This window comes from Electrona antarctica (genome assembly GCF_951216825.1).
Source record: "Electrona antarctica genome assembly, chromosome: 8".
NCBI lineage: Eukaryota > Metazoa > Chordata > Actinopteri > Myctophiformes > Myctophidae > Electrona > Electrona antarctica.
This window is the reverse complement of record NC_136789.1, coordinates 18,920,304-18,932,792: the sequence shown is the minus strand read 5'-3', so window position 1 is coordinate 18,932,792 and position 12,489 is coordinate 18,920,304. Positions and strand designations below refer to the sequence as shown.

At 41.8% G+C, this 12,489-nt stretch overlaps 1 protein-coding gene across 1 annotated transcript in view; it reads left to right on the top strand.

Annotated features, from left to right (window-relative positions):
* LOC306928393 (relaxin receptor 2-like) overlaps positions 1-12,489 on the top strand; it is a 147,420-nt gene that overhangs the window by 87,320 nt on the left and 47,611 nt on the right. The window contains exons 7-9 of the mRNA XM_079508449.1: positions 5,241-5,312; positions 6,996-7,067; positions 8,997-9,068. Of these exons, the coding sequence (XP_079364575.1) occupies positions 5,241-5,312; positions 6,996-7,067; positions 8,997-9,068 (216 nt within the window). The remainder of the gene's footprint in view (positions 1-5,240; positions 5,313-6,995; positions 7,068-8,996; positions 9,069-12,489) is intronic.

Here is a 12,489-nt window from a genome sequence, read left to right as displayed (position 1 = left end):
TTGGTGACTAATAAGCACAATGGCAGGTGTGTGGTCTCATGACAGAATAATACATTTTGACAAATTATGGTCACATTAGCAGAAAAGGCAAACATGCTGAGGGACAATATAATTTGTTCAGCTTTGATCCCAAAAACATACATGAAATACGGTTTGAATTTGCCTCAGAATGAGACGGAACACAAGCATTCTAAAAAATACCTCTAATAACCTCCCCCTAAACACAATCAGCGCCGGGATTTCTTTCAAAATAGCAGCTCGGGGTGCCGTGCAGATATGGCAGCTTTTACTCTGAAAGCCCCCCCCGCCCCCCTCCTTCCGTTCTGTACAAAAACCGGGAGAAATAATGTTGCTTGCTTACCTCGCCATGATTACAATAAAGTCGCTCGATAATCTTGAATGTACAGGGTTTGATGAGGTCAGATCAACATATGGAATGGCAACAGGTCAGCTCCATATACATATGTAGATCTAAGGGTGGCAAGGGGGCAGTGTCTTGAGTGTACAGGGTTTGATGAGGGCCCAGGTAGGGCCGGGCCTTAATTTCCGGGCCTGATGGGAACTCTACTAATGACTTTGGGGCGGGTCCGTCTAGAGTTTGAATGGACAGGTATCAGTCAAATGGTAAATGGTAAATGGTGCATTTATATAGCGCCTTTATCCAAAGCGCTTTACATAGATTGTGCATTACATTCACCCATTCACACACACACATTCATACACCGATGGCAGCGGAAACCATGCAAGGCACCAACTAGCACATCAGGAGCAATTAGGGGTTCAGTGTCTTGCTCAAGGACACTTCGACAGTAACTCTGGGGGAGCCCGGGTTTGAACTGGCAACCTTGCGGTTACCATCCAGGCACTCTACCCCTGAGCCACCGCCGCCCCAGTCAAAAGGGAGACATCGAAGAGGAAGGACGGGTGGGGAGGGATCAACATATGGAATGTCAGAACAGGTCAGCTCCATATATGGAGATCTAAGGGGTTGAGGTCAGATGTAGAGTTGCTGGCCGGCTCCATGCAGATCTAGGTGATGATGCAGTCTTCTCCATGTGGCTATCCAGGGTTTGATGATTATAGATTTATATTAATTATATTTGCGAACGCAGTGATTGCGAACGCAGTGATTGCGAACGCAGTGAGCATTTACTATGAGACCCAGCAGATCCTGTCTGTCTGTCTGTCTGTCTGTCTGTCTGTGTGTGTGTGTGTCACGCTGTGCCACCAGAGGGCGCAGCTGTATCACACACAAAAACACACACACATGCATGCACGCACGCACACACACACACACACACACACACACAAACAACTTAACTTAATTAAAAAAAACTTAACTTAAAAATAAATCTTTAAAAAAATCTTAAAAAAAAACAAAAAACAAAAAAAACCTTAAAGTACGTAATTTATTCTAATTGTTGTTATTGCAATTTACGAGCTGCGTTCGCTTCCTGCGTTCGCGCGTCTTACTTGTGATCACTGAGGTCAAATGCCGTGCCAGTGTTGCAATCTTCATATATGGAGATGGCCATATATGGTGGCGTGACGTGTCACGAGGCGTGACCATATTGAACTTTATTGAACTTTATTGAGAGGATGGCCCCTTGAGATGCAGCATCTCGTTTTAGAGGGGGTCCTATACATACAAAATACATATATGGAGGCGTGACACGACTGACAGGAAATGCATTTTCATAGTAAACTGCGACCTACCGTCACAATAAAGGAACCACTAAAGGGGTTTGATTGAAAGATGTATTAACAGATTGGAGAATTTCAGTACATTTCAAGCACAACTCAATGCAAAACTGTTAACTGTGGACGACACCATAAAGCATTACACTTGTTTACATAGGCTACCATGTTCAATTCATCATATCTATTTGGTCTATTTGGACCACTAAAGGGGCTTATTTGAACCACTAAATGGGTCCATTTCAACCTCTATAAAGGGGTCTAACTGAACCACTCTAAATGGGTTTATTTGAACAACTATAAAGGGGTTTAACCACTCTAAATGGGTTTATTTGCCAATAATGACTTCCTCACTATTCATTACCCTGCGTTGGAGCTCTTCACGGGCCTCCCGATCGGTCTGTCTTCACAGATAAAGAAGCCCAATGTAACACCTTGAACAGATCTACAAGTTATGCAGGAATGCCTACTGAGTGGCAAAAAACTACTTTCTGGCCTTGACAGCCCATGCATCCAAACAGAAAAGTCCTATTTGATTGCATTAAACAACATTAAACAATGTTAAACTCACTTTGCATGTTGCTTTGCCACTCGATTTGCCACTCGATGTGCCATTCACTTTAAGCATGCGCATACCCTCTATATCGGTTATCGGCCATAACAGCAATTCATTATATCGGATATCGATATCGGCCAAAAGTAATGTGTAAATGTATTACTCTTGATTCGAAGTAATATAATATTTAAGGAGTAATATATAATAAGTAACTCTCCTCAGTCATATTGCCCAACACTGGGCCTAATGGAAGACGCTGACAGTGACTCAGGGTGGGGCCTGAAGTCATGTTCTGGGCCAGGCTGAGGATAGTTCCTTCATAGACAGCCTGGAGTCTAGGGATAACGTCTGACTCCCATCATTTTAATAATTTTCATCAAATGACAAGTGACAGAACAAAGTCAGTAATGGGTTCCAGGCTCAGTCAGTAGTTGACATTTGAGGTATAATGTATGTGGAAGGCTACTCTCTGTACAATGTGAGCTGTCCCATTCTGAGGCAAATTCAAACTGATTGTTATGTATTTTTCTAGTTGACTCATTCAGAGACGATTGCTGACCTAATTATGTTGACCCTCAGTTGTGTGAGAATAATTTGTCCAAACGGATTAGCCTGTCATGCATAATGCTGCAGAAGACCACGCAGACACACTATTGTTGTGGTACTTATTGTTTATTGAATGGATCCCCATTAGCTGACGCCGGGGCGACAGCTAATCTTCCTGGGGTCCATATAAAATACATACAAAACGTACATAAATACATAATTACAAATACATTCAACAAGATTAAATACATGAAAATACATAATTACAATTTATTCTATAAAATTAAATGCAACATAATAAGAATAACATTACGGTCATGTGGTCAGCTGTAACAAGTGTTTAAAAGCATATTTGAAAGATAATTTATTTTGTGTTATATTAATGTGAGGTGGTAACATGATATTCATCTCTAATAGCAGTATGAAACTGGTTGATGACAAACACGGCCACACAATATCCAGTCATCTGATGAAGATGCAGTCTGCATGAAGTCTGTGTCCATTCCCATAATACGTATTCATTGAAAAGATGCATTTGACCTCAGTGATCATTAAAGCCATAAACAGCTTTCCAGTGTCTTCTGCATTCCAGCAGCATTGTTTTTGTTTTGTTTTCTTACCTCAGCAAAGGTGAGCAGCTGCCATGCCATGCTTTATTAGTCTGATAGGTATGAGAGCAATACTTTTTTCGTAGTAGAGCTCTTCACGGGGCCCCCTGATTCGAAAATACCAGAGAGGACGTATCTTCCGTGGAACTCGGTTCTGTCAGTCAGTCATGTGTAATACTCGAGTGGAGAAGACCCATACTGTGTGTGTGTGTGTGTGTGTGTGTGTGTGTGTGTGTGTGTGTGTGTGTGTGTGTGTGTGTGTGTGTGTGTGTGTGTGTGTGTGTGTGTGTGTGTGTGTGTGTGTGTGTGCGCACGTGCGTGCGCTTTTTCTTTTTTTTGCAAATGTTGACTCTATCTCTACCGCTAGCTGTTAGCATAAACCCCAGTTCCCAGTGCCAGCATACGCACAAGACGGAGCGACATGAATGGCTGTGTTACTTGTGTGAACACTGATTATGCTGAAAGCTGTATACCTTAGTTATGATTTAGCTTTTAACTGTGTTTTGTATGAACTGTTTTTAACCTGATACGGCGACCTTGAATGCCCTGAAAATTATTTATGCTGGTTTAGGATCAGCAGCGCAAGAGCTACGTAATGCGCATGCAAACCATGCAAGGCAAGCCAGGACAGGGGCTGATTTGAAAACCCCAGTGTGCAATTCTACGTATCATGGATCCCGACAACAGTGTTGACCTCAAGGAGGTGAAAGCAAAGCTCAAAGCAAATTAATATAAGGAGGTTAAAGCAACTGGCAGCTCTCCTGCGTGGGCCCACTTTGTGCAAATCATGGTTAAAGAAGAGAGCAAAGTAGGAGCTGTTGTGCATTGAGTCTGGTGCCTTGTTTTCCATTCAGCCAAGACAGGGACATCAAATCTGCTAAATCTCTGATTGTGTAAAAAACAAATTATCCGCTTGGTTCATTTTACATGCATGCACGATTTATCTGCATTCGAGACGAGTCTCTCTAGTTTTAATCATAAAATGGTACTTGGTCAATACGTCCGCTATTTTATTTCATAAAGTCCGCATTTATGGCTGCCTGTCTCTCGGAATGTTGGAAATAATCGGATTTCGGTCAGACTCGGTGCCGCCATTTGACATTACATTACATTACATTACAGTCATTTAGCAGACGCTTTTATCCAAAGCGACTTACAATAAGTGTATTCAACATAGGTAGGGAACAAAAACTACTAATCACCAGAAGTCTTTAGTGCATTTTCTGCAAAAACAAGCAACCAAGAGTATACCTAGCGCTAAGGTAAAAGTGCAATATATCAGCTACCTATTTCCTTAAACAGATGAGACAAAATAGCTAAATCAAATGAGCATGAGCTAAAACAATTAAGTGTATCGACTAAACAAGATCCAATAAACAATACAACAATAGAAAACAAGCGTTCGTACAACTAGTTAACAACAAGTAGGTCAGGCAGAGAGGAAGGGTAGTGTTTCTTGAAGAGGTGGGTTTTCAACCTGCGGCGAAATATGGGCAGTGACTCTGCTGTCCTAACATCAGTGGGAAGTTCATTTGAAAGAACAGGTTGGAATTGGAAGAAATTGTCACTGGTCCATTTGGGTTTGTTTTTCTTATTTGAAAATATTTTCAGAATGGGTCGGAATCAGATCCAATTCGGATTTGGGAGCTTTTATCCGTGAAGATCTCTACTCATAAGTTCATGGATCATGTAACACACGAGTGCACACACGCACGCACATACACACACGCGCACACACACAGGCACAGACACACACACGCAAACAATGGCAGAGGCTAAAATTGTATAGATGTCCCAGGTGATTAATGGCTGCTTGTTTCCCCTGCTCTTAGGTTTCTTCAGAACAACAGAGTGCAGTTCCTCAGCAGCCAGGTCTTCAGTGGACTCTGCAAGCTCAAGAGGTTGTGAGTACCCTGCTTCCCTCAGTAGTGGACTGTGGTGGAAAAAGTACTCACATGTTTCACTTAAGTAAAAGTATCAATACTACAATGTAGAAGTACTCCGTTACTAAATGTAAGTAAATGTCTGGAATTCAAAATTGTCTTACTAAATTATTTGTATAAAATAGCAGATCTACAAGCTCATAGCGCTATTTTTGAAAAATCGACATAGCATAGCTTTTTCAGAAAACTGTCAGGATGTAGAAGACATTTTTAGAATCTGATCTCAGGCCAAAATGGGTTAAAGGTAGGCTAAAGGTTCGTCCTGTTTGTGCTGCGCCAGGTCGCACCGCACCCGTTCGCGGCGCTCACGCAACTTCTCGTCTTTGCATTGACTTTGTATGTAATCGCGCCGCTCTAACCATCCAAGTCTGAACAGCAGCTTTAGTGATTTTCTTTAAAGTAAATGTTAAAATGCTCTATATTGTGATTGTACTCATTATAGAGTGTTTGTTCAGTAACAGGAGTATCCATGTCTCTCCAGCTTTTTATTAAACAGAAAATGCATTTTCAGGTCGGGATACCAATGTTATCCAATCAGGATAGAGAACTCAATCAGGATACAGATTAAACAAGTGGAATTGATGACACGAAGAAATGAGCAGACAAATTGGAACTGGAACACTATACATTTTAATCTGATAAATGGCTAACACTCTATAGCAATGATTACTATCAGAATATAGTGATTTTATTTTCAAAATAGCAACTCCAATGCAGTGGAGTAAAAGTACAATATTACAGCATATCGTTCAGAGAAGAACGACATACCGTATGCATGTCGTTTATTGTGTGTGTGTGTGTGTGTGTGTGTGTGTGTGTGTGTGTGTGTGTGTGTGTGTGTGTGTGTGTGTGTGTGTGTGTGTGTGTGTGTGTGTGTGTGTGTGTGTGTGTGTGTGTGTGTGTGTGTGTGTGTGTGTGTGTGTGTGTGTGTGTGTTCTCTCTTTGGAGCACCACAGGTCACTCCATTTATTAACATTAATTAAACTGCACATGGCAAAACGCCGCCAACAACAATACACTGACCCTCTTGCGTCATCATACAGTGACATTCTTCTATTCAGGCAAGAGCAATCTATCCCCAAAAATGACATTAATGTGAGCTCCTGTGGCGGGGGAGGCGGCCGCGAATAGGCCAAAATAAACGCATAAAACAGACAAAAACTTTTTCTCTTCAGTGCATGTGCGCCCCAGCACCTATTGACTTACAAATTCAGTACTGTTTGCTTATACTGTATGTCAAAAAGAAAACGTAACTTTTAAGGAAATGAAGAAAAAAATAAAGAACCTGTGTTGCAATGGACCCACTGTAGTTATATGATACTTGTCAATTTGTCATTGGTTCACATTCATGTTATGTATTTATGAAGCAATCACGAACAAATGATTCACGAATAAGAAGTACTGTACTGTGCTCTTGCTCAGCAGCATCTGTTTTTGCTTGTGAAGGTTTGCTCATGATTGCTTCATTTGTCACTGTGCCTGCATCTGAACGAAGTGAATGTGCAAATATTTTCTTTGCAAAGAAAATCTTTGGCGGTAATAAAGAAAAATACCGTTGGAGCACCATGGCTTTTTAGCTTAATATTTATAAATCCCAGATGTCCGATATTTTCTGATATAATTTTGTGTGTCACTGTCTCCCAGATATCTGAGTGACAACCTGATAACCCAACTGAGTCCTGGTGTGTTCAGAGACCTCCACCAATTAGAGTGGCTGTAAGTAGAAATGATGCTAGACCGCCGTCTCCCAAACATAGGCTTGCATGTCCCATGTTTTGTCACGGCCCCGTGATTCCACACACACACACACACACACACACACACACACACACACACACACACACACACACATGTTCTCCAGTCTAACTTTCCTCCAAAGGAATTATGAAATGTTTAATTTGTGTTTTTGGCAAGCGCCTGCTGTTTTCAGCTGGGAAGAAACACGGCCCATAATAGCATGGATCACATTAACATTTCCCCAAGGGAATAATAAAAAGTACAACAGTTATATCAAATGTCAACAGTCACGATGGGAATACACATAGGAGTCATCACTTAGCCCTAGTTGACTGGTGTCAACTATCAAACGTCACATGGCATTATGGCAACAATGACAATACACAGAGCAGCAGCAGTCATGCGCTTCCAAAAATGACTTTAGTTTTATTGGGTTGTTTTTATTGCATGTCCTTTTTAGTTTAGCCAATATTCCTGGAGGATTTTCCTTCTGGAATAACTTATGCCCAGACCCATGGAAACATTGGGGCTTGATGCCTTGTCTGTTTTGAGGTCATCTCTCAAGACAGATTCTGGTAACAGCAGAATCTGTCTTGACTTTCTAGTACAAAATCAAATCGCTCTCATCCGCTTGTATCGTGATGTGACGTGTTGTGAGCCAATACAGTGGATCGGCTACTACTGTGTACAGTCAGTGGTGGAAAAAGTACTCACAATTTTCAATTCCATAAAGTTATAAATACATTACATGTTAGAAGTAAAAGCCTGGAATTCAAAACTTACTTCAGTGAAAGTACAAAAGTATTGGCACCATCAAAATATACTACCAAAAGTACTCATTATGCAGAATGTCCCATTTCACGGGTTTCAAATGTATACAAATCTTTTAAAAATAGCATAGCTACAAGCTCACAACACTAAAACAACACTTTGCGTGTTTAAACTTGTGTTTATAAGACTTCACAACTCGTTCATGAGCAGTGGTTGCTCAGCCACAGGAACGACCAGTTCCTAAAGCAATGACGAAATGGCGGCACTCCAAAATAATATTATTTTTGCTCTGCTAACTGCTCTGAGGAAGGCTGGTGCCAAAACGCATTAGCCAATAAAGAATGAACAACTGAGCCTTTAGCCCTAACCACACCAAAGGGTTGTCCCTGTGGTGTGATATGTCCTGTTGCACGTTGACGCGCGTTGACGCGTGTCGTCCCTAGTCATTCAACGCATGGAATTCAATGGCCCAAACCACACCAAAGGGTCGAGAGTCAAGACGGTTTTAGCGTTAACTCCTTGCAACCGTTTGGACCCAAGGACTTGCATGGTGACCCTTTGGTGTGGTTAGGGCTTTTGTCTTGCATGCTTTAATGAGGTTGTGTTTGTTTGCTTGGTTGTTTGTAGCACTTGCCTTAGCCTCGACGACCTTGCAGGATGCAATGGCTAAAGTTTAATTTAGAGCGTGATATGTAGACAGATCATCCTATAGTGTGTATAGTTTCAATGTACAGATTATTGAATTTTTGGGGGGATATTCTACTGTTCTATGCATTTGTTGTATTACCTCCCACTACAGCTCAAACAGGCAGCCTCTGTAGACATTTTTAAAGCGCAACTCAAGACCCACCTCTTCGCTCTTGCTTTTAGTAGAGTTTTAAAATTAAAATTAAAAATTAAAATAAAAATGTTCGGACTGATTTTTATTGTTTTAACTGCTTGCTTGTTTTATTGCTATGTTATGTTTTTCTGTTCTGCTCTGTGAAGCATTTTGAGCTGCATTTATGTATGAAAGGTGCTATATGAATAAAGTTTATTATAATAATAATAATAATTATTATTATAATTATTATTTTGTCCTTGCGTAAGTGGCTCTGGATTAAGAGCGTCTGCTAAATTGTTTGTTTGTTTTTTCAGGATTATGGATAACAACCCTCTAACAAGGCTATCTCACTACACCTTCCGTGGGCTCCAGTCTCTCATGTACCTGTGAGTGTGTTGCCTTCCTTTGAACATTTCAACAAAGAGATTTGGTGTAGATGGGAAAAGGATTGAGGGATAATGTATAGACCCTGGTTCCCAGTCAACAAAGTATGTAGGGTTTAAGCATTTGAATGACTGAATAATGAATTTCAGTGCACAGTGATAGTTCAGATAAGCACGGCAGGCAGGAGGTGTGCAGACTCTTTTTATCCCTTCTTATTCTCATTCGCTACATACACCCACTACATCAGACGGTCTTTCCACATTCAACCTCACTCAGCTTAAGTTAAGACATACAGTACTGTACGCCCTCAATATAATGGTTCACATAGGTGGTATTTTTAACTAGTTTAGTTTAGTTTAGTTTAGTTTAGTTTAGTTTAGTTTAGTTTAGTTTAGTTTAGTTTAGTTTATTTTTGTCTGCGGTTAAGGAGGAACACTATGGAAATAAGTCTGTGATGACTTGCGTTTTATCCTTGATGGTCCTATTTCTGATAAGCATGTGTACAGTATATGTCATGCGTTTTCCCATCTAGAGGGTAAGAACACCAGTGTGCGTATGCTGTTTCTGGATTTCAGTTCAGCATTCAACACTATTATACCCCAGCAACTGGTCGACAAACTGTTCCCCCTGGGTCTGGCTGCTGGACTTCCTAATGAACAGACCTCAATCTGTTCGAGTCGGAAATAACAACTCCAGCGTCATCTCCCTGAGCACTGGCTCTCCCCAGGGCTGTGTCCTGAGTCCACTGCTGTTCACCTTGCTGACCCATGACTGCTGTGCCAGGTTCAGTACCAATCATATGGTGAAATACGTGGACGACACGACACATGTGGGCCTCATCAAGGACGACAACGAGAAGGCCTACAGGGAGGAAGTGAGACAGTTGGTGGGCTGGTGCAACACACACAACCTGGTCCTGAATGTCAACAAGACAAAAGAGGTCATTGTTGACTTCAGAAAGAACCAGTGCAGCCACTCGCTACTTTCTACAGGGGCACTATAGAGAGCATCCTGACAAAGTGCATCCCTGTCTGGTCTGGAAGCTGCGAATGAAGCAGACTGGAAAATAGTGCAGAGAGTAGTGACAACAGCGGAGAAAATCATCGGGACTTCCATCAAGGACACTGCTCACAACCGCTGTCTGTCTAGGGCCAACAACATCAGGAAAGACCCCACCCACCCACACCAGGGACTGTTCACTCTGTTGCCTTCTGGCAGAAGGTATCGAAGCATTGGAAGTAAAGCAGACAGATTTTCCAAGAGCTTTTTCCCCCAAGCCATTAGACTTGTAAACAAGTGCCTAACCTTTTCCCCCCATATGCTCCTATAAGGACTCCTGCAATATCTCTCTATGAACTAATGATGCTTTTTTAATAGTTTTTAATTATCATTATTATAGATCAAATCGGATGTTGTACTGCTGTGACCTAGAGCTGTTCACGGGTCCAAAAAAATGGTCACGATTCCTAAATAGATCCGAGATCCAATTATTTCCGACATTCAGAGAGACATTCCATTCCACACGCTCCATGTGGACTTTATGAAATAATATAGCAGACGTATTGACCAATTACTATTTTATGATTAAAGCTAGAGAGAGGCTTGTCTCGAACGCAGATAAATTGTCAGTGTGCGTGCATTTTAAATTAACCAAGCGGATAATTCATTTTTTACACAATCAGAGTTTTAGCAGATGCGATGTGCCGAATTGAATTTTAACAAGGCACCACACTCAATGCACTTAACAACTCCTACTTTGCTCTCTTCTTTGTCTCCTGCGTGGGCCCCCAAAGTGGGCCCACGCAGGAGAGTTGCCAGTTGCTTTAACCTCCTTATTTATTTGCTTAGATTTTTGCTTTCACCTCGTTGAGGTCAACACTGTTGTCGGGATCCATGATACGTAGAATTGCACGGCAGTGTTTTCAAATCAGCCCCTAGTCCTGACTTGCCTTGCATGGTACGCATGTGTTAGTACCAGTTAAACAGTACTTCAGTTCATTACGTTTTTCCCTCCGCAGCGCAAACAGAGTGCACAGCGGACACAGAGAGAGACACACAGTCACACACACTCAATCACACATTGATGGATTGAATAATTTATTAACATTTGCAAAATAAAAGCACAGAAAGTACACACACGCCACACACACAGTACAGTTCTCGGATCCACTCGGGTATTCCGTTCCGAGTTCCGCGGGCAATACGGCCGATTCCGACCCTGCCCTGAGTGATTACGATAAAACGCGCATCCGACACGTGCGGGTCTCGGGTCCTCTCAGGTATTTTACTATTTTCAGAATCGGGGGGCCCGTGAAGAGCACTACTGTGAAAATAAATACACTGTACAATGTACATAAGGTATGAGGTGTGCAAGTCCATAAGATCAGCGAGGTCAGAAATGTGTGGTGTGTTAAATGTAGTGAGTGGTGTTGTATAGTGTGTGAACTTAATCAAAGGGAGCTAGAGGGAAGAGGGCTATCATCTGATCTGGAGAGGGAGAGCAATGGGATATTTTATAGGGCTCCACACACACACACACACACACACACACTCCCGGTTTAAATGTTTTGAAACGCATCTGTGCCTCCAGTCTCTTAACCACTTCCATATTCTGGGCAACACGTTCTCAGAAAATAGCAGATTTTACAAGCTCCACTAATCAGCAAAGAAATAGGACTGAGGCCAATTCTAAAAATGCCTTCTAAATCATTCTAAATCTAAGTCATACAAGTTTCTGCCGGCGGAATCAAGCTTTTGGGGATCACTATCAGCCGCACTACTGGGTTTTAAAGTGGTTAGTGTTGTCATCCTGTCCTGCTATCTCAGATCATGTCACTGCAGTACCAGACTCACTCCCGAGGTGAGTCTGAACACTCCACCTTAGCCCGTAGCTACTCTAGCACTTGCCGTAGCGCTTGACTTATAGCCTTGACGACCTTGCAGCTGGCTTATGCAATAGTTAAAATGTAATTTACACAATCTCCCCCACCCCCATACACTGCACTCTGCACATTCCTAAAGTGGTTTTACCTGTTCTAAATTGCCAACTTTACTTTTTTATCTGCTAAAGTGGTTTTGCCTGTATAGTATTGCCAACTTGGGGCATCTATAGTACGGTTTCCTCCTGAGTGTCTCGCTGCTATAGCGAGGGAGGTCTTCAGGGCAGACCCAGGACCACATTACTGTCTGTGGAACTCGTCAACCCCACTTAGAAGTGGCTAATGTGCCTCAGTCTGAGATAATCCCCTGGAGCTCTCTCCTCTGTGACCCGAATATGGAGAAGCATATAAAGATGGATGGATAGAGTTTTGCATAAAATATATCGTTGCTGTCGTGTCAGGCAGAAACCTTATCTCGATATTTTAACTTTTGGTGTTTTGTTTTGTTTTTTGTAAATGAACGCCCTACTAGATCATAATAATG